The sequence below is a fragment of the Hoplias malabaricus genome, chromosome 2, assembly GCF_029633855.1.
Source record: "Hoplias malabaricus isolate fHopMal1 chromosome 2, fHopMal1.hap1, whole genome shotgun sequence".
NCBI lineage: Eukaryota > Metazoa > Chordata > Actinopteri > Characiformes > Erythrinidae > Hoplias > Hoplias malabaricus.
Window position 1 is genome coordinate 29,910,694 of NC_089801.1, and position 25,624 is coordinate 29,936,317.

Sequence of the window (25,624 nt, forward strand, 5' to 3'; positions counted from 1 at the left end):
TTTCTTTTCCCACAGACACCAACCAATCTCATGTCCTTTGAGTGAGGCCTTGCTCTAGCTTTAAACAGTAAAAAAGTGCCAATGCTCTCTGAGCAGAAGAATTGGACATGGAATGGGAGGAGTGTCCACTGAGCCAAAGTTCCACTGTGTACATGGACTTTTCCTCTGGTCTAGCCAAGGCTCCTGAGCTATGGGGCTGGACAAAGCTCCTAATTCTTGCACATGGGAAACAAAGTGGAGTACTCTGGGCTGTGTGGAGGTAATGTACTGTACTATAGACTGTAATGGTCAACAGTCTGAACACTATCCTGTCCCTTTGCCTTACCTGGAAGCTTTCTTTGTTCTGTAGTCTCCTTGTCGTGCTGCCGTGAGCAACGGTTTTAGCCCACGTTGGGTTTGCTTACAAGAGTCGAATGAAAAGGTTCGGACAGCCCTGGTTAAATTTCATATTTTGTTTCTTTTCTAAGTGAAAATAAGTTTACATCTACGGTAAATATTAGTGTACATATACATTTTAAAGTGTTTTTGTGTGTGTAATGTATAACTGTAATTCAGTTCAAACATTCTCCTGCTCTTTTGTCAATTTAGGTCACTGTTGCCAAGTAGTAAAAATGATAATTGTCATTTTATTCAACAAAACATTTTCTAAAAATGAAGAAGTTTGAAAATGGCATCCGAGAAGAAATTATTCATCACTGCATCCATTGAGTTCCCTCAACTAAACGGAGGGAAAAATGCTTCAGTTTTTTCTGTCCTTGGGGATAATGTTATATTTTTGCAGGGAAATGTGAGAATTTTCAATTTACAGTCATATGTTACCCAAAAAAAACGCTTTAAAACTAATTTGCGCGCCTAATAATCTTGTCCAGCGTGTCTTACAATTCTAATCACCATTTAAATTGCAGGTGAATGGCCTTAGCAGACACATTAGAAAGGACTATACCTACAGTTGAAAAATACCTTAATTCATAGGGAAACTCACACTGATGAACATGGTGCCTGTTTGAAGGACAGGTCCCACTCTTCAGCGAACAGAGGTAATCAGCTCACTGATAAAGTGGGAGCCTGTCTTTGCTGTGGAGACAAACAATGTGCAGTAGCCAGACGAAGGTTTCTTTTCCGCTATTTGAGCCAAACACTAAAAACCATCTGTGATATTTTATTAGCAATTTTAAATGTGTTTCCAATGTTCCTGTTGCCTTTAGTTAGGGGTTTACAGACCCTTTCCCATTCAAAGAGATACGAACCTGGTCTATGAGTGGAAATAACTACCTGGGGGCATTGTTAAGATGGCTGCCATGTGAACAGACTTTCCTACATTCATTTTGGATTCAGGAGTCTTGTTCATGCATATTTATTGGTGTAGAAGTAGTTATCTGGACTGGGAATCAAACCACAGGCTTCTTCGCAGGGAGCAGTAGTGTTGCCCAATTTGCTGTGCAAAGAAAATAAGCCTAGTAACAGCACATTTCTGCCAAATTTAATGTACATTTTCTGATAATTGATCACATTTTTGCAGACTTTAGTGTGCTAAGTGAAAGGTTAAATACAAACCATATAATGTGCCATTATGTATTTTTTTGTTTCAATATGTTAAATTCACATATGAGCAGTGCATTGTTATTTTCTTATTAGAGGATGTGAACTTTCACTTAGAAAATCAACCTGGAAATATATTATTTGACCAAGGGTTTGTTGGGAAAATGTCATGCACACAAATAGTCACATGCACACTAGAAATAAGCACTGTTATTGTACATAACAGAGCACTTGATGGTGAAAAGACTGTAGAATGCCACTGTCCTTGCCTTTGGAGGCCTTATCTAGTCACACAAGAAGAACTACAGGACCCCACTGGGACTACATGTGTTTTGTATTCTACTACTACAAAGGCAAGCATTGCTAGCACTCAGAGATGCACAAAGCACAGCTGGGCCACCTGCAGCCATACAGGATCCAAAAAACCACTTCAGGTGTAAATCACAGCCTACTATCTTCTGTTAAAGGATGGATCACTGCTCATTGCAGTTAACATGTGAAGTACAGTACTGGGAAATTATCAGAATGGATATTTTATTTATTTATTTATTTATTTATGATCCCATTCAAAACAAACCATCCTTGAGGTTGAGAAATGTCATAGACAAGTGGGGTTCTACAAGTGGGGTTTGTATAACTACATCTTCAGAAAGCGCTCATTAAAAGTGTAATTCATAGTTAATAGCTGTTTTGACTGGAAACGAAATAAACCAAGGTTGGCTTTCTGCACAGTCCTGTTTTTGAAGGAGTGTACGTTTATAGATATGAAGTTAGTTATAACTCCATCCAACATGAATCAGTGAAGGATGTCACTAAAGCCTTTTAATTGCCCTGGCTTTTACATGAAGTGTGAGTTATTTAGGATTTTTATCTTTCAAGTCTGCTCAATAAAAATGTCCCTTTTTAGACTGACATAGATAGAACAAACATGTAGTACGGCTTTAGGTTCAGGACCAAGTACTGTGAACCTACAAGTTTACATTGGTGGGGCACTTGGGAAAAGCTGAATATTTGGGCACTAATATTAATAATTATTATTATTCATGTTATTATTCATAATATTTTATTTGTATTTTCAAAGTGTTCAAGTGACCCTCTATTTTTTCTGATAAACGTGTTCTGTAGCCCAATCCATTAATATAGATATATATTTTTTTCTTATTATTGACTTGACAATCGCACTATGAGGTGGTCTCTAAAAGCCTTATTGTGAACTGAGCCCTGGCCTTTCAAAGAGTATCTTAAACAAATCACATGACTCTCAGCTTAACCAATAAGGACAAGACCTGTTGCATAAAATCGAATGTTGTGGAGTGGTGGAGATTTATACTCTTGTAACCCTCTATAATTTCAAATTACTTAACCATATATAGGTCACTGATTTCTCATTAATTACATAGCAGTTAACTGTTTATTCAGTATTAGTTTTTACTTAGTAACTGCTTAACTACTTAATAGTTACTAGCAATGGAAAATTTTTTTAACTAAAATTTGGTCATAATTTTATCTTATTTAACCCATTAATTATGTAATAACAACTGTTTATTACACTGATATGAACTGATGCATTTTTACTTCTGAAAACGTTGGAACTAAAAAGTAAGTATGTGTTAGCTTTGTTAATTATTGGATGATAAATACTATGATTTATTGATAGAATTTCATGGACAAGTCCTTGGACTTTGACGGACATGTACTTTCAACTGCCTTACTATTCGCACAGCTGTCTGTCCATTGCACCGTTAATTTTGTATCAAATTAAATCATTTATTTTAATTACAAATGCAGCAAACTAATGACAAACTATTTAGCTGAGAACATGATTAATAATTACTATGTAGTTAATCAGTTACTAAGTATTTACTGCACTTTTACAAACAGTTAACACAAATATTGATTAATCAGTGACTTACTGATCATGGATTAACCTTTGCTGGTGACCCTTAATGTGAAGTGTGACCCCTTTCTCTGTTGTGCCTAATAGTGTACATGTTTTTCAGTTGGATCTGATGAATTTTTTAATGTGTATGCAGTAGCAGCACTTGTGGTGATGTCATTTTGATTTTGGACAATGCTTCTAGGAAATAGCAGTTGGAAGAAGTTCTGAGGTGTCTCAGGTGCAGTCCTGGGTAAATGTACAGATTTGCACTGCTTACAGAGGATTAATGATTGTGTTTAATCATGTGTTTTGCATCTCAAGTTGAAATACACAACACAGTGTCTAATCATATGGATCTAAGAACAAATCACAGGTCTCACAGTTACCCGAGGTAACTGGCATTGATAAGCATTGAGAATTTAAAGTAATGTGGTCTCACTGTTGGGAAAATGCTCAGAAATGCAGGCGTTGCTCCCTGAAGAACTGGAGAAGCATACAACAAAAACTGTTTCTCTGACTTGTTTCCTTTGAAAGATCAATGATTACAATGAGGTGTGATGGTATTAATGATTACATTACCGTGCAAAAGTCAGAGACCAATTTTCATTTCTTTAAATTCTAGTCAAAAATGTACTTACTAAAGTTATTCCATTTCAGAAAATGTTGATTTAACTGAAAAGTGCACAGAAGCCTCAGCAATTAAATGTATAGAGTTTTTCTATGATTTGCTTTTATTTAAATTTCTATTCTTTGCTGAAGGCTTCATTTAAGTTTTCGATTCCAAGAGATTTGGAGGAATACTTTTCCATCAAATCCAGTATTACAGCTAGCATGAGTTTCTCCTTTTAAATTCCCTCTCTGGTCATCAATGAGATTTTGCAGTTACAGACAGATCTGAGAATGTGCAAATAGTCCCCGCCTCCATCTCTTCTCATTCCTCCACAAGTCGCTTGCAGGACTAAAGCCTCGTAATGCAGATTTGCAGGATTATTCCCATAGTTTAATGACATAATAAACCCTGACTGTCTGGTTTCACCCATTTAAACTCTGAGGTTTCAAAATGGAAATGTTTAACTATGTATTTGGCAGCTTATTTCTCACATGATATACCTTCTAGCCTATAAAAAAGCCAAACGGGTGGGGTGTTTAAATGTACCAGGTTTGTATAGTGTTAGGTGTCCTTTGACGCAAGTTATTTCTGCTAGAAAAATGAATGAAAGGTGGTCTCTGACTTTTGCACCAATTCTTTTGTGTATATGCCCCATTTGTCACTGTACATTACCCTTTTTCTTTATTATTTTGCTGTATTTATAACTTCAAATTGTATCATAGAGCAAAATGGCATCCATGTTAAAGGAATACTTCAGTGTTTTTTTAAATTAATTGTAATTGTTTCTGTTTGCTACATTTGTAGCGTATGACTGATTATCACCATAGCTTTGTTTGTGTTTGTCTGTAATTTATTAAAAAAACAACTGACCAGAAAATTTCTGAGAGTAGATGCCAGTGGACAGATCCAGGAACGTGATAATCAGGCATACGTTTCAAATGCAGCAAATGTATGAATCATTCTTTAATAGCGGGGAGTTGAAAAGACAATTCCAATAACTTTCCAAATTTTCTGCATAATCCAATATACGTTTAGAAGTTAGTAATTCTTCTAAAAGCTACCTCACGGAAACCTCTTCCAAAATACTATATTATGATACATTGATCTAAAATGTGAACTCTGTAGACATCCTTTGTAATCACATTGTTGGTACAGATCTGTGAAGCTGTGTACTCTCCAAGAACCATAAAACGATGGTTGTTTAGCTCTGGAACAGTGCCTGTGAGTCAGGGTGACCATTTCCACTACAAACCATGGGCTAAATAAGTATAACTCACCCTAGCAATATCTGTAGAGCAGTACAGTAGAGGAAACCATGGTCTCTTGAGCCTTGAAGCTCCATCAGATGTAATGAAGATGAGTTGGAGTGGTGTTTATGATCCTGCACTAATCATCTAACAGCAGCAAATTCACGGCTGAACGAATGAAATATATAAATTCCAGATTTTCCAATTTTATAATTATCATAAATATGAATCTATGCCTCCTTAAACAACTTGGTTTACAAATCAAGAATTGAAGTATGCAGAAAGTTTTGGAAGAATTAGCGGAATACCCGTCAGTCCCCTGCTGTTATTTTTGTATCATATTTAGCATGGTTTTCAGTGTCTTCACAGTGATGAGAAATTGTTGCAAAAGTATTATTTATTTTATATTTCTGTCTTCTTTTTAAAATATCACAAAGCCTTGTTTGACAGTTGTCTGAGATTTTGTCTCTGTAATTTGCTGTAATTTCTGCTTGTTTTATTACAAATATCCATCACAGTTTCTGTTTCTGTTCTTGAACTGAAGAAGACCGATTGACCTTACAAACTATAGAACGCTGCATGTAGCTGTTTTCTGTTGTGACTGAACGTGCATCTCTGCTGTACTGTAGTGATTTCTTTCAATTTGATAATTTATTTGTTAATCATTGGCCATTGGTGTACATATGTATGTGTTTTTTTGTTTTTTTTTGGTCTTTATTTTATTTTGTTTTGTTTAAAAAGTCTCATGAACAAAAATTAAATACCACTTCTATACGAGTGTTTACTCCAGTGTGTTTAAATTTACTCTATTAGCGATTGTACTTTGAATTTATACAATATGTTTTAAGGTCTCATTTATGTAGGTTAAAAAAAATACTGTACATTCAGCTTCATAATGAATGACAGACACTGGGTATAAATGCCATTAAATATAAGCTTGATCTAAATTCCTATTCTTTTTATATATTATATTACATTATATATTATATTAGATTAGATTTATTTTTTGTGAATGTAGTCCAGCTGATTAGCATGGTTGCACTGCAGGAAGAAAATGGTAGGCAAAATAATGAAGATAATTTCCCCGTTGCAGTAAATATAGGTTTCAGTAAATGGGATTTGGCGCTATCTAGCGGCCGATGTAAGTAATGACATGCAATATCAAATATCCACACTAGAGGGTGCAAAGGACACAAAAGCCTTTATCACACTCAAACAATGCCGATATCCTTCCGCGGCTAATAACGGTCAATACATGTTTGAAATTTATATCCATGTTTATCTCCACGCTACACCTTTATTGCTTAAATCAAATGTATAACGTAACTAACTAACTAACTATATTCAATAAAATCAATTATAAACATTTTTATAGAACACGTTTCATTCATAAAGCAACTCAGAGTTGTTTACAGAAAGTTAATTCTTCCACAGTACGTGAAAAAGGAACCACAGATCAAATGAAAAGGGTTTTTCGTGCCGTATGGAAACGCAAAAAACAAACCAACAATAAATAATTGTAACCTTTGAGTGTAACACTAATCATTTGAAGAAACTGTGCAGTTTAGTCTGCTATAGTAATAAACATATATGTTTGCTTGTATGTTTTGTTGATTTTCAAAGTGAAAATGAGTTTAATGAACACTTTATATTAAATTAATTACAATTATTAGTAATTGTGAACAGTTAGGCCAGTTGTGGCCTGAAATGTTTTTGTGCTGACTTTGACTACTTTGTAGATATCTAAACCATTTAAACACATTTAAAACCCTGGGCCACAATTTGACACACAATGAAGTATTCAACAAAAGCAGCTGCCAAAACATGCAAACATGTCTCTATCCTCTTTCACACCTGGTACAACAACACAGTAATCCCTTCACAGGACAAATAACCTTGATTTAAACACATCATCATCGTTCTGATCTTCAAAATAATTGTCTCTGCAGACAAAGCTTTTCATTATTCATTTGCTTAATCACCACTCTTTTCTGCTGAATTGTTTGTCCCTGTGGCATGTTGATTAACTGGCAGTCATTTATGCCTTTTACGCAATGTGTTTGATCAGATCTGATTATCCAAAACAAATTAAAATATGTAATATACATTTAGTGACCGACCCACTGGAAATTAATACAGCTTGCAAGCCAAAATTTGCATTTGCATAAAACTGCTATATTTTATTACATATTTTTTTATTCAGCAGAACATATTTGATTACCATTATTGATTATTACCTGATAAAAAAAACAATCTGTATTCATTGTATTTGAATTTATTTCACATATTTTTTATTTCTTTAGATATAATGCTGTGTTCAGAGATTTGCAAGTTACACATTTAGCACACGCTCTTATACAGAGACAAGTTCTTTGTCTGCTCTGAGAATATGTCCTTACCAGTTCAAATAGTTTCCAAATACCATTGAACCTGTTATTGCTGGATACAGAAGTTAGTGTTGATACTGAGAGCAGAAAAATACAAATAACATATCTGAAGTGCAAAACCAAACAACAATCAGTGCTGATAACACGCCCAAAGACAAACACAGAAGTGCAATATAAGACATTTCAAGTGCAGAATTAGTTATCACTAGAATATTACACAAACAGATGAGTCTTCGGTTTCGTTTGCAGACAGCCATTGTAGCCATGGAGTATTTGCATAAATGTTCTTAAGATTTGACTAAAACCAAATTTTGCCATGTCTCTTAATGTTACCTTAGTAAACTAAGTGCTAACCCAGTGAATTCTGCATTATACAGAGCTTAATCTGCCTTAGTGTTATTGTGAGATAAGAGAGAGGTAAGTGTTTTTCATACAGGAAAATACTTTACCCTTTACAAGATACCGTTATTGATTTTTTGCAGCTATTCCTGCGTGTGTTTTCTGAAATGACAGCAGTGACACTGGAAACAGAAACAAAGCCAAGAAGTGCTGTGTTTGCTGCATTTTGTTGTTTGCCGTAACCAGATCGTGGGCTATCACATGATTCTTTGTGATACTGGGATGTCTGGATGACTGATAACAGTTGAGAGCTCATGTTTTCAGTATATATTGATTTAATTTTTGCAGATCATTTCCTATGAGTGGGACTGTGATATTTTAAATGTGTCACAGACCGGCGCTTCTGAAGTATTTAGTCTTATTTGAAATATTCAGTAGAATGTTAAAGAACATATTTCAGAAACTGTTCTGTTTGGTATTGTATATTATATATATATATATATATATATATATATATATATATATATATATATATATATATATATATATATTTAGTTACAGATTACACTTACAACAAAGTCGCTTAATCTGATTATATATAATTTTCCTCTTTTTATTTACATTTATTTTTATAGTTGTGTTTATGAAAAAAATAATAGTGCCATGTGACAAGACTATTACATGTAGCTGGGTTTATTTTTTTATTTATGTATTTTTCTGACACTTGATTTTTAGTCTAGATCATTTATTCTTGGTCATCCCTATAAAAAATATACTGAAAAGAATGTAGAAAAATAAATAAGGGTAAAAATGTAGATATGAGTATTTGTTCAAGTAGCTTTAATTTCAGTTTAATTTCATATTGTTAATGATTCTCAGCTACACAGGGATCATTCAGGGGTCAGTGATTGATTTAAACATTATGTACTGCTATATATCAACATAGGAAATATGTAGGCTGATGTGAAATATATTGGAAATGTGAATCTGCCCACAGTCCCCACAACCTATCAGTTTATCTCTAATCTTAAAATAATGTAATAACATGGTGAAATAATCAGCGGATTAAATCATATACTATCTTTAGTAAAAATGGGTTTTGCAAAAAGTATAATCATGGTTCATCAGAAAAAAACAAACCTTTAAATAAAACTTTAAATGTTGGCATATAAATGTAAACATTTTAAAAACAAATATAGGAAAAAGATTTCCAAAACACAGCACGATGAGGACAATTTTAAAATAGATGAGATTATCTGCTGAGAACGTTGGTGATTTTGGTCATGTGACCTACATTCACACGTCACTGAAGTGTTGGAGGCGTGGCCTTCTTACCGGTAGCCAATAGGATCTTAGCTTATGCCCTGGGCCATAAATAAAGTTGCGGCGCTGTAAACGCAGACAGTGGAATAGCGCTTGTTGAGTCACAACGTAAGTGGTTGAAGGTTAATGCCTCTTTTTTTTTTTTTTTTTTTCCTTCCCCCCTCAAACTTTTTTTTATTAATTACATTATATTTGAAGGTTTTGTGTTTAAAAGTGCTGTCTTTCTTGGTACTTTGAGTCTCTGTGATAGTTTTTAAGCAGTTGAACGCTTTACAATTGATCGAACATTTGCCAACTTAATTACGCTGACTGCCATTTTATGGCGCTTGTTTTAGGGAATAGATCTAATGGTATGTGTTTAAGTTGTGTTTAATCACGCTGTGAGGGATCTAATTATTTTGTATTTCGAGTTTAGTTCTTAAGATTGATAACTGTTAAGTACTTGTAGGTAGAAAAGTTGAAACTAGGATTTCCTTGAATGTTTTGGCTTCTTTTTCGTTTCCCGATTGGATTTTTGTCAGGATCCACGCCTTGGAATTCGCAAGGATCCCGTGAAGGAGTTTATCTTCACTACACACGACCTACATGCACTTTCCAAAAGCGTTGATTTATATATATGTTCATTAAAAATTAGTAAAGGCTGTCTGCCTTGTTTACATCAATGTACAGCGAAGTCTATAACTAATTACTGGAACCTGTTGGGTATATGCAATTTCTTTTTTGAATGACATTTGAATATTTAACTCTTTGTTAGGGTTTTCCCCCTCTCTTTCTAGTATACATTTTGTAAATAATCAGTAGATGTGCTTTAAAAGGTTGTATCAGAATCCCTATACATCTGCAATACATTCATGTTTAAAAATACTCTTGGTACCACCTGGTGACATGCTCAACATTGTGCCATTCTGTGCTACAGTGATGTGGATTGTTATGGTCCTACAATCCACGAAACTAACTTTGTCATCCAATCAACAGTGGTGTCATCATGTATTTAATCGTGGCCTCTATTCTTGCTCTGTGCTTGACCACTGGATTCACTGCCCCGAGTTTGGACAGACAGCTAGATGACCACTGGAACCTTTGGAAATCATGGCACAGTAAAAACTACCATGAGGTAAGTGTGAGGCTATTGCAGTTCTGTTTGGCTGCTGAATGTAGTTCTTCCCTAGGCCATGCTTACTATGAATTGGCATTGATTGTAACTATATGACCGCTTTGATTGTTTGGTTGTTGTCTATTTATCTCAAAGGAGATTGCAGAAAATACAAAATTTCCTTTGGGATCAATGAAATGTTGTCTTATATTGTATTTAAGTTACATAATCAGAATAGTTTCGTCACTCTCCAATTAAAAAATATATATATATCTCAGTTTCTGTTGGTTTTAGTGTACAGCATCATTTGAACATAGCAGCTTTTCAAAACAGCCCTTACAGTTACTAATTGAGGAGACGCATGTTTTTAATTGGACAACGATGATGTGTTATCTAACGTTTGGACTTAATGTAGGACAAGTCTTGATGGAATGTTATCGGATTGCAGACTCTTATTCTGTCCACTCTGTCCTAGCTACTTTACATGTTAATGTGCTGAAACTTTGCTTACATGTTTTATGTTTTCTACAGAATGAAGAGGACTGGAGGAGAATGGTGTGGGAGAAGAACTTGAAGAAAATTGAGCTTCATAACCTTGAACACTCCATGGGCAAGCACTCCTTCCGTTTGGGCATGAATAATTTTGGAGACATGGTAAGAGTTTAGAAATGAATGAACTGAACAGCTACGTTTTTAAATATTTTTGGAAGCAAATCTCCTTTTGGTCTTCATAAAATGACAGCTACTGTTTTTCTTCAGACCCATGAGGAATTCAGACAGGTGATGAATGGCTACAAACACAACCCCAACAGGAAGTTCAAAGGTTCCATGTTTTTGGAGCCCAACTTTTTGGAGGTCCCTAGGCAGGTGGATTGGAGAAAGAATGGCTATGTCACACCAGTAAAAGATCAGGTAAAAACAATGAAGGAACTGCATCCTTTTAAAACAACGCATACATTTACGTATTTTCAGTTTATAATAACAATTAGTTACTTATAACACCATTGTATGTCTCATGATTTCAGGGTCAGTGTGGCTCATGCTGGGCCTTCAGCACTACAGGAGCCCTGGAGGGTCAGCATTTCCGAAAAACAGGACAGCTGGTCTCCCTGAGTGAACAGAATCTAATGGACTGCTCCCGACCTCAGGGTAACGAAGGCTGCAACGGTGGTCGCATGGAACAGGGCTTCCAGTATGTCCAGGACAACAATGGCATTGATTCTGAGGAATCTTACCCCTACATTGCAAAGGTGAGAAGCTGTCGTACTAGACTTTAATATTTTTTGTATTGCTTATTATGACAATTTAAGCAGGAAGTATGAATGTGTAAAATGTAGTAGAAAACAGCCTTATTTGTCTGTTTGCTAATCTGGTTCTTACAGGATAATCAACCCTGCCGTTATGACCCTCGTTTTAATGCTGCTAATGACACTGGCTATGTGGACCTCCCCAGTGGTAATGAGCGTCTTTTGATGAAGGCTGTGGCTTCTGTGGGTCCAGTATCTGTTGCCATTGATGCTGGTCATGAATCTTTCCAGTTTTATCAGTCTGGTGAGTTATTGGCTTTAGATTTGTAGTTCTTACATTTTTTTTAAAGAACTAATGTATAATCTATTTTATATATTGTTTGTGCAGTGTGTGGGTTCTTTTTACATTATCATTATTATTTTTAATTCCCATACAATACGTCTGACATCTTGCTTCTTGCAGGAATCTACTACGAGAAGAAATGCAGTAGTGATGAGCTCGATCATGGTGTTCTTGTGGTTGGCTATGGTTTTCAGGGAGCAGATGAAGATGGAAAGAAGTATTGGATTGTGAAAAACAGGTAAAATACAAGCAACTAAAGACCTCTTTGGAAATTCTTTCTCCTCTTTGGAAATATCTCAATTCTCTTTGTAAATATTTCATTGGACAGCGACAATATGAAAGCTTTAAATACCTGGATCAGGTTTTTGAGCTAAAATACCTGTTGTGGTAGAGTTCCAAGACCAGGATTTGGCACAATTTTATTTGGTCACTCTGCCAGCTAGATGAATATCATTGGCCTAACCTTTATACCTTCAGCTCTCCTGTTTAATTAAAATACAGGAGAAAATCCACCCCTATTTTAATATGTTCCTTCAGATGTTTAACTGTAAAACTTACTCGAGGACCTGGCAAATGAAACATTGCAGAAAATGCATTATTTTGTGAACTTAAGTCAGTTAAAGATTGAGAGGAAAGCTTGTTTGATTATGCAAAAGTTTATAAATTGGATCAGTCTTTTTACACAGTCTGTTTTCTACTTTGAGAACGATTTAAGAAGCTTGTTTAGCATTAATTCATGAATGAGGCACTTAAGTTGAATATTTGTTGGAATTTGTATCCTCTGCTAGACCTATTTTTTCATGTGGTGTTTTTCTTCCATTTATGTAGCTGGAGTGAGAAGTGGGGTGACAAAGGATACATCTACATGGCCAGGGATCGGAAGAACCACTGTGGTATTGCAACATCAGCCAGTTATCCCCTGGTGTGAAGCTGTGAAGCCGGACTTCAAATGTTCTTGCTGTTTTGAAAAGGCCTTGACTACAGCCTCAGCTACTTTTGTGTCAGGAGCAAACAATGAGTGTTTCTGAGAACACTGATTTAGGGACTGTTTTTAAAAATTTTTTCAAGTTTTAATTTATTTTGCCTTTTACTCTTGATTTTAATCTTGAATATCTTATTAAATGTTATATGTAAATATGTTTTTGGACTTTTTTTTCTTTGACTTTGCCTGCCCCTTGTGCTCTACTGTTTTTATACAAGCATGTGAATGTTACATTAAAATATTTGAAAAAATTCAATTTTTGTCAATAGTTATGGTCCTTCCTGCTTTACTTACTTGGTTTGTCTATGTATTGTCCCTGTATACTCAATACCAGAGTTTCCATTTTAAGCATTTTTTTAAAATTATGCTACAGGGAGCCCCAGTATTTAACTGTGACTTGTGTTTTTGTATAAAATTAAATGGCACTTTGCAAACTTTCTGTGAAGAGGATTGACCTTTTGTCCAACTTGGTCTATCAAACTCTGTAGCACTGGGAAAAGACTGGTACAGAGTGTCTGAGTTGATTAAGGTGGAAGTCTAATGCAAGATTCTGTCCCTGAGGGTTTTGATAACACTGGTACAAGTTAAAATGTAACATGCACATTTAACATGAAAGGTCCAAATATTATAATTAAGGTCTAAGGGAAATATAGTTTAATCTCTGCCTGTGTTCTCTGATGTATTTTAAAGCTGGGCAAGCCCATGTTAGTTGGTGGGTTGTGTGTGTGTGTGCCCCCCCCCCACCCCATTCTTTCTTTGAAAGACAAATACCTGCTCCATTTTGTTGCAGAATTGTTTCAAATGCACTCAAAAAAAATTAAGAGAATATATATATAAATATGCACCATACAAAAATGTGGCATTTTAAGGCATTAGCTAGAAGATAAAATCTTCAAATATATAATAATTCACAAGAAAGCAAGGGAAATAAGAGAAAATAAAACATCTGCTCTTCAAACAGCTGTAACCATCATATAAACAGCACTTAGAGCGTTTGAGAGTGTATAAATATTTGTGCAAAAAAAGGTCTGAACTTTGTTTTTAGGATTTGTACTAAAGGTATGTATGTTAATGTTGCTAGCAGATATTGGAAGCTTATTTTTTTCTAGGCTATTGAGGTGTTGGTTATTTGCTTTCGTACACTGGCAACCTGGAAACAATATTGTTGTAAAAATGTCAGATTCCTAATGGGTTGTGTAGCATATAGCAAAAAACAATATCAGCCACTATGAGACCTGCCATTTGTAGATTTGTATAGGCAACAAGGCTTCAAACTTGGTTTCAACTTCGTGATTACTGCTAATTGGCTTCCCTACATGCTAGCTATTGCAATAATTGAACAACCAGTACTACTAGTGGACAGCACATTTTTTTCATTAAATCAACTGAAATCAAATCCCAGCTCAGAATAATAGCAGTTCCTGACTAATATCAATAAAGAAGGAGAATATCACATGCTCAGCGCAAATACAGATAAAAATAGGAGATCCACTATAGTTTTAGCTAGCTTTACATTTTTCTGTTACATAATCTGCTCAGATCCTTGGTGTGCTGAAATTCACACTGGCAAGATCAGAAAGCAACATGTTCACAGTCCCCACGGCCTATCAGTTTATCCCAATTCTTAAAATAATGTAATAAAATGGTGAATTTATCAACGGATTAAATCATATACTATCTTTAGTGAAAATGAGTTTTGCAAAAAGTATAATGAGGGTTCATCAGAAAAAAAACGTTTAAATCAAACTTTAAAGTTTGGCATATAAATGTAAAAAATGTTAAAACAAATATAGGAAAAAGATTTCCAAAACACAGCACGATGAGGACAATTTTAAAATAGATGAGATTATCTGCTGAGAACGTTGGTGATTTTGGTCATGTGACCTACATTCACACGTCACTGAAGTGTTGGAGGCGTGGCCTTCTTACCGGTAGCCAATAGGATCTTAGCTTATGCCCTGGGCCATAAATAAAGTTGCGGCGCTGTAAACGCAGACAGTGGAATAGCGCTTGTTGAGTCACAACGTAAGTGGTTGAAGGTTAATGCCTCTTTTTTTATTTTTTATATTTACTCAAACTTTTTTTTCTATATATTACATCATATTTGAAGGGTCTGTGTTTAAAAATGCTCTTTTTCTAATGGTATGTGTTTAATCACGCTGTGAGAGACCTAATTATTTTGTATTTCGAGTTTAGTTCTTAAGATTGATAACTGTTAAGTACTTGTAGGTAGAAAAGTTGAAACTAGGATTTCCTTGAATGTTTTGGCTTCTTTTTCGTTTCCCGACTGGATTTTTGTCAGGATCCACGCCTTGGAATTCGCAAGGATCCCGTGAAGGAGTTTATCTTCACTACACACGACCTACATGCACTTTCCAAAAGCGTTGATTTATATATATGTTCATTAAAATTTAGTAAAGGCTGTCTGCCTTGTTTACATCAATGTACAGCGAAGTCTATAACTAATTACTGGAACCTGTTGGGTATATGCAATTTCTTTTTTGAATGACATTTGAATATTTAACTCTTTGTTAGGGTTTTCCCCCTCTCTTTCTAGTATACATTTTGTAAATAATCACTAGATGTGCTTTAAAAGGTTGTATCAGAATCCCTATACATCTGCAATACATTTATGTTTAATAAAAAACTCTTGGAACCACCTGGTGACATGGTCAACAGTGCCAGTTAAATAGATGTTTAAAACGTGACTCTCCGATTAAGCATAGGACACATGGCAGCCCTATTCTGAGCCATTCTGTGCTACAATGAGGTGGATTGTTATGGTCCTACAATCCACTAAACTAACTTTGTCATCCAATCAACAGTGGTGTCATCATGTATTTAATCGTGGCCTCTATTCTTGCTCTGTGCTTGACCACTGGATTCACTGCCCCGAGTTTGGACAGACAGCTAGATGACCACTGGAACCTTTGGAAATCATGGCACAGTAAAAACTACCATGAGGTAAGTGTGAGGCTATTGACGTTCTGGTTGGCTACTGAATGTAGTTCTTCCCTAGGCCATGCTTACTATGAATTGGCATTGATTGTAACTGTATGACCGCTTTGATTGTTTGGTTGTTGTCTATTTATCTCAAAGGAGATTGCAGAAAATACAAAATTTCCTTTGGGATCAATGAAATGTTGTCTTATATTGTATTTAAGTTACATAATCAGAATAGTTTCGTCACTCTCCAATTAAAAAAAAAACAGTATATCTCAGTTTCTGTTGGTTTTAGTTTACAGCATCATTTGAACATAGCAGCTTTTCAAAACAGCCCTTACAGTTACTAATTGAGGAGACGCATGTTTTTAATTGGACAACGATGATGTGTTAGCTAACGTTTGGACTTAATGTAGGACAAGTCTTGATGGAATGTTATCGGATTGCAGACTCTTATTCTGTCCACTCTGTCCTAGCTACTTTACATGTTAATGTGCTGAAACTTTGCTTACATGTTTTATGTTTTCTACAGAATAAAGAGGACTGGAGGAGAATGGTGTGGGAGAAGAACTTGAAGAAAATTGAGCTTCATAACCTTGAACACTCCATGGGCAAGCACTCCTTCCGTTTGGGCATGAATAATTTCGGAGACATGGTAAGAGTTTAGAAATGAATGAACTGAACAGCTACGTTTTTAAATATTTTTGGAAGCAAATCTCCTTTTGGTCTTCATAAAATGACAGCTACTGTTTTTCTTCAGACCCATGAGGAATTCAGACAGGTGATGAATGGCTACAAACACAACCCCAACAGGAAGTTCAAAGGTTCCATGTTTTTGGAGCCCAACTTTTTGGAGGTCCCTAGGCAGGTGGACTGGAGAAAGAATGGCTATGTCACACCAGTAAAAGATCAGGTAAAAACAATGAAGGAACTGCATCCTTTTAAAACAACGCATACATTTAGGTATTTTCAGTTTATAACAACAATTAGTTACTTATAACACCATTGTATGTCTTATGATTTCAGGGTCAGTGTGGCTCATGCTGGGCCTTCAGCACTACAGGAGCCCTGGAGGGTCAGCATTTCCGAAAAACAGGACAGTTGGTCTCCCTGAGTGAACAGAATCTAATGGACTGCTCCCGACCTCAGGGTAACAACGGCTGCAACGGTGGTCTCGAGGAACAGGGCTTCCAGTATGTCCAGGACAACAATGGCATTGATTCTGAGGAGTCTTACCCCTACATTGCAAAGGTGAGGAGATGTCGTACTAGACTTTAATATTCTTTATTGCTTCCCAGTGAACAAGGAACGTCCCTGGACGTATAAAATAGGTCTAAATGTAGTCTATCCATCAAGGACATATTTAAAACGTCAACGGATGTCCAAAATCCGTCTTAATAAGTTAGTTATCAATGGTGACTAATCGATAACGTCAGTGGACGTCCAAAATGTGTTTTATACAAGTCATTTATTTTGGGACCATTTAATAACGTCAATGGACGTCTAAAATACATCTAATAGACGTCTTTTCAACTTTCATTTTCAACCTTAAGAGAACGTTGATTAGACGGCAGTCATTACATTATTTCAACTTTGAATCAAGGGCTAAATATTTACTGAGTTATTATGACAATTTAAGCAGGAAATATAATTTGGGCCAGCATGTTAAATATAGTTTAGTCATGGAGAGAAGCCATTTATTTATTATTATTTTTTTAGTCCTATACTAATGTCATTCTGTTTGTTTGAAGTGCAGTAATGTAGTAGAAAACAGCCTAATTTGTCTGTTTGCTAATCTGGTTCTTACAGGACAATCAACCCTGCCGTTATGACCCTCGTTTTAATGCTGCTAATGACACTGGTTATGTGGACCTCCCCAGTGGTAATGAGCATCTTTTGATGAAGGCGGTGGCTTCTGTGGGTCCAGTATCTGTTGCCATTGATGCTGGTCATGAATCCTTCCAGTTTTATCAGTCTGGTGAGTTATTGGCTTTAGATTTGTAGTTCTTACATTTTTTTTAAAGAACTAATGTATATTCTATTTTATATATTGTTTGTGCATTGTGTGGGTTCTTTTTACATTATCATTATTATTTTTAACTCCCATACAATACATCTGACATCCTGCTTCTTACAGGAATCTACTACGAGAAGAAATGCAGTAGTGATGACCTCGATCATAGTGTTCTTGTGGTTGGCTATGGTTTTCAGGGAGCAGATGAAGATGGAAAGAAGTATTGGATTGTGAAAAACAGGTAAAATACAAGCAACACAAGCAAGACTTCTTTGGAAATATCTCAATTCTCTTTGTAAATATTTCATTGGACAGCGACAATATGAAAGCTTTAAATACCTGGATCAGGTTTTTGAGCTAAAATACCTGTTGTGGTAGAACTCCAAGACCAGGATTTGGCACAATTTTATTTGGTCACTCTGCCAGCTAGATGAATATCATTGGCCTAACCTTTATACCTTCAGCTCTCCTGTTTAATTAAAATACAGGAGAAAATCCACCCCTATTTTAATATGTTCCTTCAGATGTTTAACTGTAAAACTTAATCGAGGGCCTGGCAAATGAAACATTGCAGAAAATGCATTATTTTGTGAACTTAAGTCAGTTAAAGATTGAGAGGAAAGCTTGTTTGATTATGCAAAAGTTTATAAATTGGATCAGTCTTTTTACACAGGCTGTTTTGTACTTTGAGAACAATTTAGGAAGCTTGTTTAGCATTAATTCATGAATGAGGCACTTAAGTTGAATATTTGTTGGAATTTGTATCCTCTGCTAGACCTATTTTTTCATGTGGTGTTTTTCTTCCATTTATGTAGCTGGAGTGAGAAGTGGGGTGACAAAGGATACATCTACATGGCCAGGGATCGGAAGAACCACTGTGGTATTGCAACATCAGCCAGTTATCCCCTGGTGTGAAGCTGTGAAGCCGGACTTCAAATGTTCTTGCTGTTTTGAAAAGGCCTTGACTACAGCCTCAGCTACTTTTGTGTCAGGAGCAAACAATGAGTGTTTCTGAGAACACTGATTTAGGGACTGTTTTTAAAAATTAATTCAAGTTTTAATTTATTTTGCCTTTTACTCTTGATTTTAATCTTGAATATCTTGTTAAATGTTATATGTAAATATGTTTTTGGACTTTTTTTTCTTTGACTTTGCCTGCCCCTCGTGCTCTACTGTTTTTATACAAGCATGTGAATGTTACATTAAAATATTTGAAAAAATTGAATTTTTGTCAATAGTTATGGTCCTTCCTGCTTTACTTACTTGCTTTGTCTATGTATTGTCCCTGTATACTCAATACCAGGGTTTCCATTTTAAGCATTTTTTTAAATTATGCTAAAGGGAGCCCCAGTATTTAACTGTGACTTGTGTTTTTGTATAAAATTAAATGGCACTTTGCAAACTTTCTGTGAAGAGGATTGACCTTTAGTCCAACTGGGTCTATCAAACTCTGTAGCACTGGGAAAAGACTGGTACAGAGTGTCTGAGTTGATTAAGGTGGAAGTCTAATGCAAGATTCTGTCCCTGAGGGTTTTGATAACACTGTGGTACAAGTTAAAATGTAACATGCACATTTAACATGAAAGGTCCAAATATTATAATTAAGGTCTAAGGGAAATATAGTTTAATCTCTGCCTGTGTTCTCTGATGTATTTTAAAGCTGGGCAAGCCCATGTTAGTTGGTGGGTTGTGTGTGTGTGTGCCCCCCCCCACCCCATTCTTTCTTTGAAAAACAAATACCTGCTCCATTTTGTTGCAGAATTGTTTCAAATGCACTCAAAAAAAAATTAAGAGAATATATGTATAAATATGCACCATACAAAAATGTGGCATTTTAAGGCATTAGCTAGAAGATAAAATCTTCAAATATAAAATAATTCACAAGAAAGCAAGGGAAATAAGAGAAAATAAAACATCTGCTCTTCAAACAGCTGTAACCATCATATAAACAGCACTTAGAGCGTTTGAGAGTGTATAAATATTTGTGCAAAAAAAGGTCTGAACTTTGTTTTTAGGATTTGTACTAAAGGTATGTATGTTAATGTTGCTAGCAGATATTGGAAGCTTATTTTTTTCTAGGCTATTGAGGTGTTGCTTATTTGCTTTCGTACACTGGCAACCTGGAAACAATATTGTTGTAAAAATGTCAGATTCCTAATGGGTTGTGTAGCATATAGCAAAAAAAAAAAACAATATCAGCCACTATGAGACCTGCCATTTGTAGATTTGTATAGGCAACAAGGCTTCGAACTTGGTTTCAACTTCGTGATTACTGCTAATTGGCTTCCCTACATGCTAGCTATTGCAATAATTGAACAACCAGTACTACTAGTGGACAGCACATTTTTTTCATTAAATCAACTGAAATCAAATCCCAGCTCAGAATAATAGCAGTTCCTGACTAATATCAATAAAGAAGGAGAATATCACATGCTCAGCGCAAATACAGATAAAAATAGGAGATCCAGTATAGTTTTAGCTAGCTTTACATTTTTCTGTTACATAATCTGCTCAGATCCTTGGTGTGCTGAAATTCACACTGGCAAGATCAGAAAGCAACATGTTCACAGTCCCCACGGCCTATCAGTTTATCCCAATTCTTAAAATAATGTAATAAAATGGTGAATTTATCAACGGATTAAATCATATACTATCTTTAGTGAAAATGAGTTTTGCAAAAAGTATAATGAGGGTTCATCAGAAAAAAACGTTTAAATCAAACTTTAAAGTTTGGCATATAAATGTAAACATTTTTAAAACAAATATAGGAAAAAGATTTCCAAAACACAGCACGATGAGGACAATTTTAAAATAGATGAGATTATCTGCTGAGAACGTTGGTGATTTTGGTCATGTGACCTACATTCACACGTCACTGAAGTGTTGGAGGCGTGGCCTTCTTACCGGTAGCCAATAGGATCTTAGCTTATGCCCTGGGCCATAAATAAAGTTGCGGCGCTGTAAACGCAGACAGTGGAATAGCGCTTGTTGAGTCACAACGTAAGTGGTTGAAGGTTAATGCCTCTTTTTTTATTTTTTATATTTACTCAAACTTTTTTTTTCTATATATTACATCATATTTGAAGGGTCTGTGTTTAAAAATGCTCTTTTTCTAATGGTATGTGTTTAATCACGCTGTGAGAGACCTAATTATTTTGTATTTCGAGTTTAGTTCTTAAGATTGATAACTGTTAAGTACTTGTAGGTAGAAAAGTTGAAACTAGGATTTCCTTGAATGTTTTGGCTTCTTTTTCGTTTCCCGACTGGATTTTTGTCAGGATCCACGCCTTGGAATTCGCAAGGATCCCGTGAAGCAGTTTATCTTCACTACACACGACCTACATGCACTTTCCAAAAGCGTTGATTTATATATATGTTCATTAAAAATTAGTAAAGGCTGTCTGCCTTGTTTACATCAATGTACAGCGAAGTCTATAACTAATTACTGGAACCTGTTGGGTATATGCAATTTCTTTTTTGAATGACATTTGAATATTTAACTCTTAGTTAGAGTTTTCCCCCTCTCTTTCTAGTATACATTTTGTAAATAATCACTAGATGTGCTTTAAAAGCTTGCATCAGAATCCCTATACATCTGCAATACATTTATGTTTAATAAAAAACTCTTGGAACCACCTGGTGACATGGTCAACAGTGCCAGTTAAATAGATGTTTAAAACGTGACTCTCCGATTAAGCATAGGACACATGGCAGCCCTATTCTGAGCCATTCTGTGCTACAATGAGGTGGATTGTTATGGTCCTACAATCCACTAAACTAACTTTGTCATCCAATCAACAGTGGTGTCATCATGTATTTAATCGTGGCCTCTATTCTTGCTCTGTGCTTGACCACTGGATTCACTGCCCCGAGTTTGGACAGACAGCTAGATGACCACTGGAACCTTTGGAAATCATGGCACAGTAAAAACTACCATGAGGTAAGTGTGAGGCTATTGCAGTTCTGTTTGGCTGCTGAATGTAGTTCTTCCCTAGGCCATGCTTACTATGAATTGGCATTGATTGTAACTGTATGACCGCTTTGATTGTTTGGTTGTTGTCTATTTATCTCAAAGGAGATTGCAGAAAATACAAAATTTCCTTTGGGATCAATGAAATGTTGTCTTATATTGTATTTAAGTTACATAATCAGAATAGTTTCGTCACTCTCCAATTAAAAAAAATATATATATATATATATCTCAGTTTCTGTTGGTTTTAGTTTACAGCATCATTTGAACATAGCAGCTTTTCAAAACAGCCCTTACAGTTACTAATTGAGGAGACGCATGTTTTTAATTGGACAACGATGATGTGTTATCTAACGTTTGGACTTAATGTAGGACAAGTCTTGATGGAATGTTATCGGATTGCAGACTCTTATTCTGTCCACTCTGTCCTAGCTACTTTACATGTTAATGTGCTGAAACTTTGCTTACATGTTTTATGTTTTCTACAGAATGAAGAGGACTGGAGGAGAATGGTGTGGGAGAAGAACTTGAAGAAAATTGAGCTTCATAACCTTGAACACTCCATGGGCAAGCACTCCTTCCGTTTGGGCATGAATAATTTCGGAGACATGGTAAGAGTTTAGAAATGAATGAACTGAACAGCTACGTTTTTAAATATTTTTGGAAGCAAATCTCCTTTTGGTCTTCATAAAATGACAGCTACTGTTTTTCTTCAGACCCATGAGGAATTCAGACAGGTGATGAATGGCTACAAACACAACCCCAACAGGAAGTTCAAAGGTTCCATGTTTTTGGAGCCCAACTTTTTGGAGGTCCCTAGGCAGGTGGACTGGAGAAAGAATGGCTATGTCACACCAGTAAAAGATCAGGTAAAAACAATGAAGGAACTGCATCCTTTTAAAACAACGCATACATTTAGGTATTTTCAGTTTATAACAACAATTAGTTACTTATAACACCATTGTATGTCTTATGATTTCAGGGTCAGTGTGGCTCATGCTGGGCCTTCAGCACTACAGGAGCCCTGGAGGGTCAGCATTTCCGAAAAACAGGACAGTTGGTCTCCCTGAGTGAACAGAATCTAATGGACTGCTCCCGACCTCAGGGTAACAACGGCTGCAATGGTGGTCGCGTGGAACAGGGCTTCCAGTATGTCCAGGACAACAATGGCATTGATTCTGAGGAATCTTACCCCTACATTGCAAAGGTGGGTAGATGTCGTACTAGACTTTAATATTCTTTATTGCTTATTATGACAATTTAAGCAGGAAATATAATTTGGGCCAGCATGTTAAATATAGTTTAGTCATGGAGAGAAGCCATTTATTTATTATTATTTTTTTAGTCCTATACTAATGTCATTCTGTTTGTTTGAAGTGCAGTAATGTAGTAGAAAACAGCCTAATTTTTCTGTTTGCTAATCTGGTTCTTACAGGACAATCAACCCTGCCGTTATGACCCTCGTTTTAATGCTGCTAATGACACTGGCTATGTGGACCTCCCCAGTGGTAATGAGCGTCTTTTGATGAAGGCTGTGGCTTCTGTGGGCCCAGTATCTGTTGCCATTGATGCTGGTCATGAATCCTTCCAGTTTTATCAGTCTGGTGAGTTATTGGCTTTAGATTTGTAGTTCTTACATTTTTAAAGAACTAATGTATATTCTATTTTATATATTGTTTGTGCAGTGTGTGGGTTCTTTTTACATTGTCATTATTATATTTAACTCCCATAAAATACATCTGACATCCTGCTTCTTACAGGAATCTACTACGAGAAGAAATGCAGTAGTGATGAGCTCGATCATGGTGTTCTTGTGGTTGGCTATGGTTTTCAGGGAGCAGATGAAGATGGAAAGAAGTATTGGATTGTGAAAAACAGGTAAAATACAAGCAACTAAAGACCTCTTTGGAAATTCTCTTTCTCTTCTTTGGAAATATCTCAATTCTCTTTGGAAATATTTCATTGGACAGCAACAATATGAAAGCTTTACGTACCTGGATCAGGTTTTTGAGCTAAAATCCCTGTTGTGGTAGAACTCCAAGACCAGGATTTGGCACAATTTTTGGTCACTCTGCCAGCTAGATGAATATCATTGGCCTACCCTTTATAGCTTCAGCTCCTGTGTTTAATTAAAATACAGGAGAAAATCCACCCCTATTTTAATATGTTCCTTCAGATGTTTAACTGTAAAACTTACTCGAGGGCCTGGCAAATGAAACATTGCAGAAAATGCATTTCTTTGTGAACTTAAGTCAGTTAAAGATTGAGAGGAAAGCTTGTTTGATTATGCAAAAGTTTATAAATTGGATCAGTCTTTTTACACAGTCTGTTTTCTACTTTGAGAACGATTTAGGAAGCTTGTTTAGCATTAATTCATGAATGAGGCACTTAAGTTGAATATTTGTTGGAATTTGTATCCTCTGCTAGACCTATTTTTTTCATGCATATTCACTATTTTTCATGTGGTGTTTTTCTTCCATTTATGTAGCTGGAGTGAGAAGTGGGGTGACAAAGGATACATCTACATGGCCAGGGATCGGAAGAACCACTGTGGTATTGCAACATCAGCCAGTTATCCCCTGGTGTGAAGCTGTGAAGCCGGACTTCAAATGTTCTTGCTGTTTTGAAAAGGCATTGACTACAGCCTCAGATACTTTTGTGTCAGGAGCAAACAATGAGTGTTTCTGAGAACACTGATTTAGGGACTGTTTTTAAAAATTAATTCAAGTTTTAATTTATTTTGCCTCTTATTCTTATTTTAATCTTGATCTTATTAAATGTTATATGTAAATATGTTTTGGGACTTTTTTTTCTTTGCCGTTGCCTGCCCCTTGTGCTGTACTGTTTTTATACAAGCATGTGAATGTTACATTAAAATATTTGAAAAAATTCAATTTTTGTCAATAGTTATGGTCCTTCCTGCTTTACTTACTTGGTTTGTCTATGTATTGTCCCTGTATACTCAATACCAGAGTTTCCATTTTAAGCATTTTTTTAAATTATGCTAAAGGGAGCCCCAGTATTTAACTGTGACTTGTGTTTTTGTATAAAATTAAATGGCACTTTGCAAACTTTCTGTGAAGAGGATTGACCTGTCGTCCAACTGGGTCTGTCAAACTCTGTAGCACTGGGAAAAGTCTGGTACAGAGTGCCCCCCCCCCCCCCCCCCTTACTCTTTTTTGAAAGACAAATACTTGCTCCATTTTTTTGCAGAATTGTTTCCAATTCACTCTAAAAAAATAAAAAAATTAAGAGAATATATACAAATTTGCACCATAGAACAATTTTGTATTTCAAGGCATTAGCTAGATGATAAACTCTTCAAATATAAAATAATTCACAAGAAAGCAAAGGAAATAAGAGAAAAAGCATCTGATCCTCAAACAGCTGTAACCATCACATAAACAGCACTTAAAGCATTTGAGAGGGTATAAAATATTTGTGCTAAAAAAGGTCTGAACTTTGTTTTTAGGATTTGTACTAAAGGTATGAATGCTAATGTTGCTAGCAGATATTGGAAGCTTATTTTCTTCTAGGCTATTGAGGTGTGAACTGTGCTTATTTGCTTTCATACACTGACAACCTGGAAACAATATTGTTGTAAAAATGTCAGATTCCTAATGGGTTGTGTAGCATATAGCAAAAAACAATATCAGCCACTATGAGGCCTGCCATTTGTAGATTTGTATAGGCAACAAGGCTTCGGAC

The 25,624-nt window shown here is 35.7% G+C and overlaps 4 protein-coding genes across 6 annotated transcripts in view; all 4 read left to right on the top strand.

The window, feature by feature from the left end:
- LOC136679751 (ras-specific guanine nucleotide-releasing factor RalGPS1) overlaps positions 1–6,014 on the top strand; it is a 144,378-nt gene extending 138,364 nt beyond the window's left edge. For both annotated transcript variants that reach the window (XM_066658424.1, XM_066658432.1), the window contains one exon: positions 16–6,014. In XM_066658424.1, the coding sequence (XP_066514521.1) occupies positions 16–45 (30 nt within the window). In that variant the 3' untranslated portion in view covers positions 46–6,014. The remainder of the gene's footprint in view (positions 1–15) is intronic.
- A 3,373-nt stretch (positions 6,015–9,387) lies between these two features.
- On the top strand, positions 9,388–13,206 carry LOC136679765 (procathepsin L-like). 2 transcript variants are annotated; one of them, XM_066658441.1, is made up of 8 exons: positions 9,388–9,432; positions 10,300–10,438; positions 10,949–11,071; positions 11,177–11,329; positions 11,443–11,667; positions 11,800–11,968; positions 12,128–12,245; positions 12,836–13,206. In XM_066658441.1, the coding sequence occupies exons 2-8, from the start codon at positions 10,310–10,312 to the stop codon at positions 12,933–12,935; spliced, it is 1,017 nt and encodes a 338-aa protein (XP_066514538.1). In that variant the 5' UTR covers positions 9,388–9,432; positions 10,300–10,309; the 3' UTR covers positions 12,936–13,206. The 2 variants fall into 2 exon arrangements, with proteins under 2 accessions (XP_066514538.1, XP_066514542.1); XM_066658445.1 differs by having other exon boundaries at positions 9,410–9,432; positions 10,241–10,438.
- A 1,766-nt stretch (positions 13,207–14,972) lies between these two features.
- LOC136679742 (procathepsin L-like) lies at positions 14,973–19,124 on the top strand. The gene is made up of 8 exons (XM_066658413.1): positions 14,973–15,014; positions 15,815–15,953; positions 16,465–16,587; positions 16,693–16,845; positions 16,959–17,183; positions 17,742–17,910; positions 18,070–18,187; positions 18,762–19,124. The coding sequence occupies exons 2-8, from the start codon at positions 15,825–15,827 to the stop codon at positions 18,859–18,861; spliced, it is 1,017 nt and encodes a 338-aa protein (XP_066514510.1). The 5' UTR covers positions 14,973–15,014; positions 15,815–15,824; the 3' UTR covers positions 18,862–19,124.
- Positions 19,125–20,901: 1,777 nt separating this feature from the next.
- LOC136679789 (procathepsin L-like) lies at positions 20,902–24,729 on the top strand. Its single transcript, XM_066658467.1, has 8 exons — positions 20,902–20,946; positions 21,748–21,886; positions 22,405–22,527; positions 22,633–22,785; positions 22,899–23,123; positions 23,352–23,520; positions 23,677–23,794; positions 24,405–24,729. The coding sequence occupies exons 2-8, from the start codon at positions 21,758–21,760 to the stop codon at positions 24,502–24,504; spliced, it is 1,017 nt and encodes a 338-aa protein (XP_066514564.1). The 5' UTR covers positions 20,902–20,946; positions 21,748–21,757; the 3' UTR covers positions 24,505–24,729.
- The last annotated feature ends 895 nt before the right edge of the window (positions 24,730–25,624 follow it).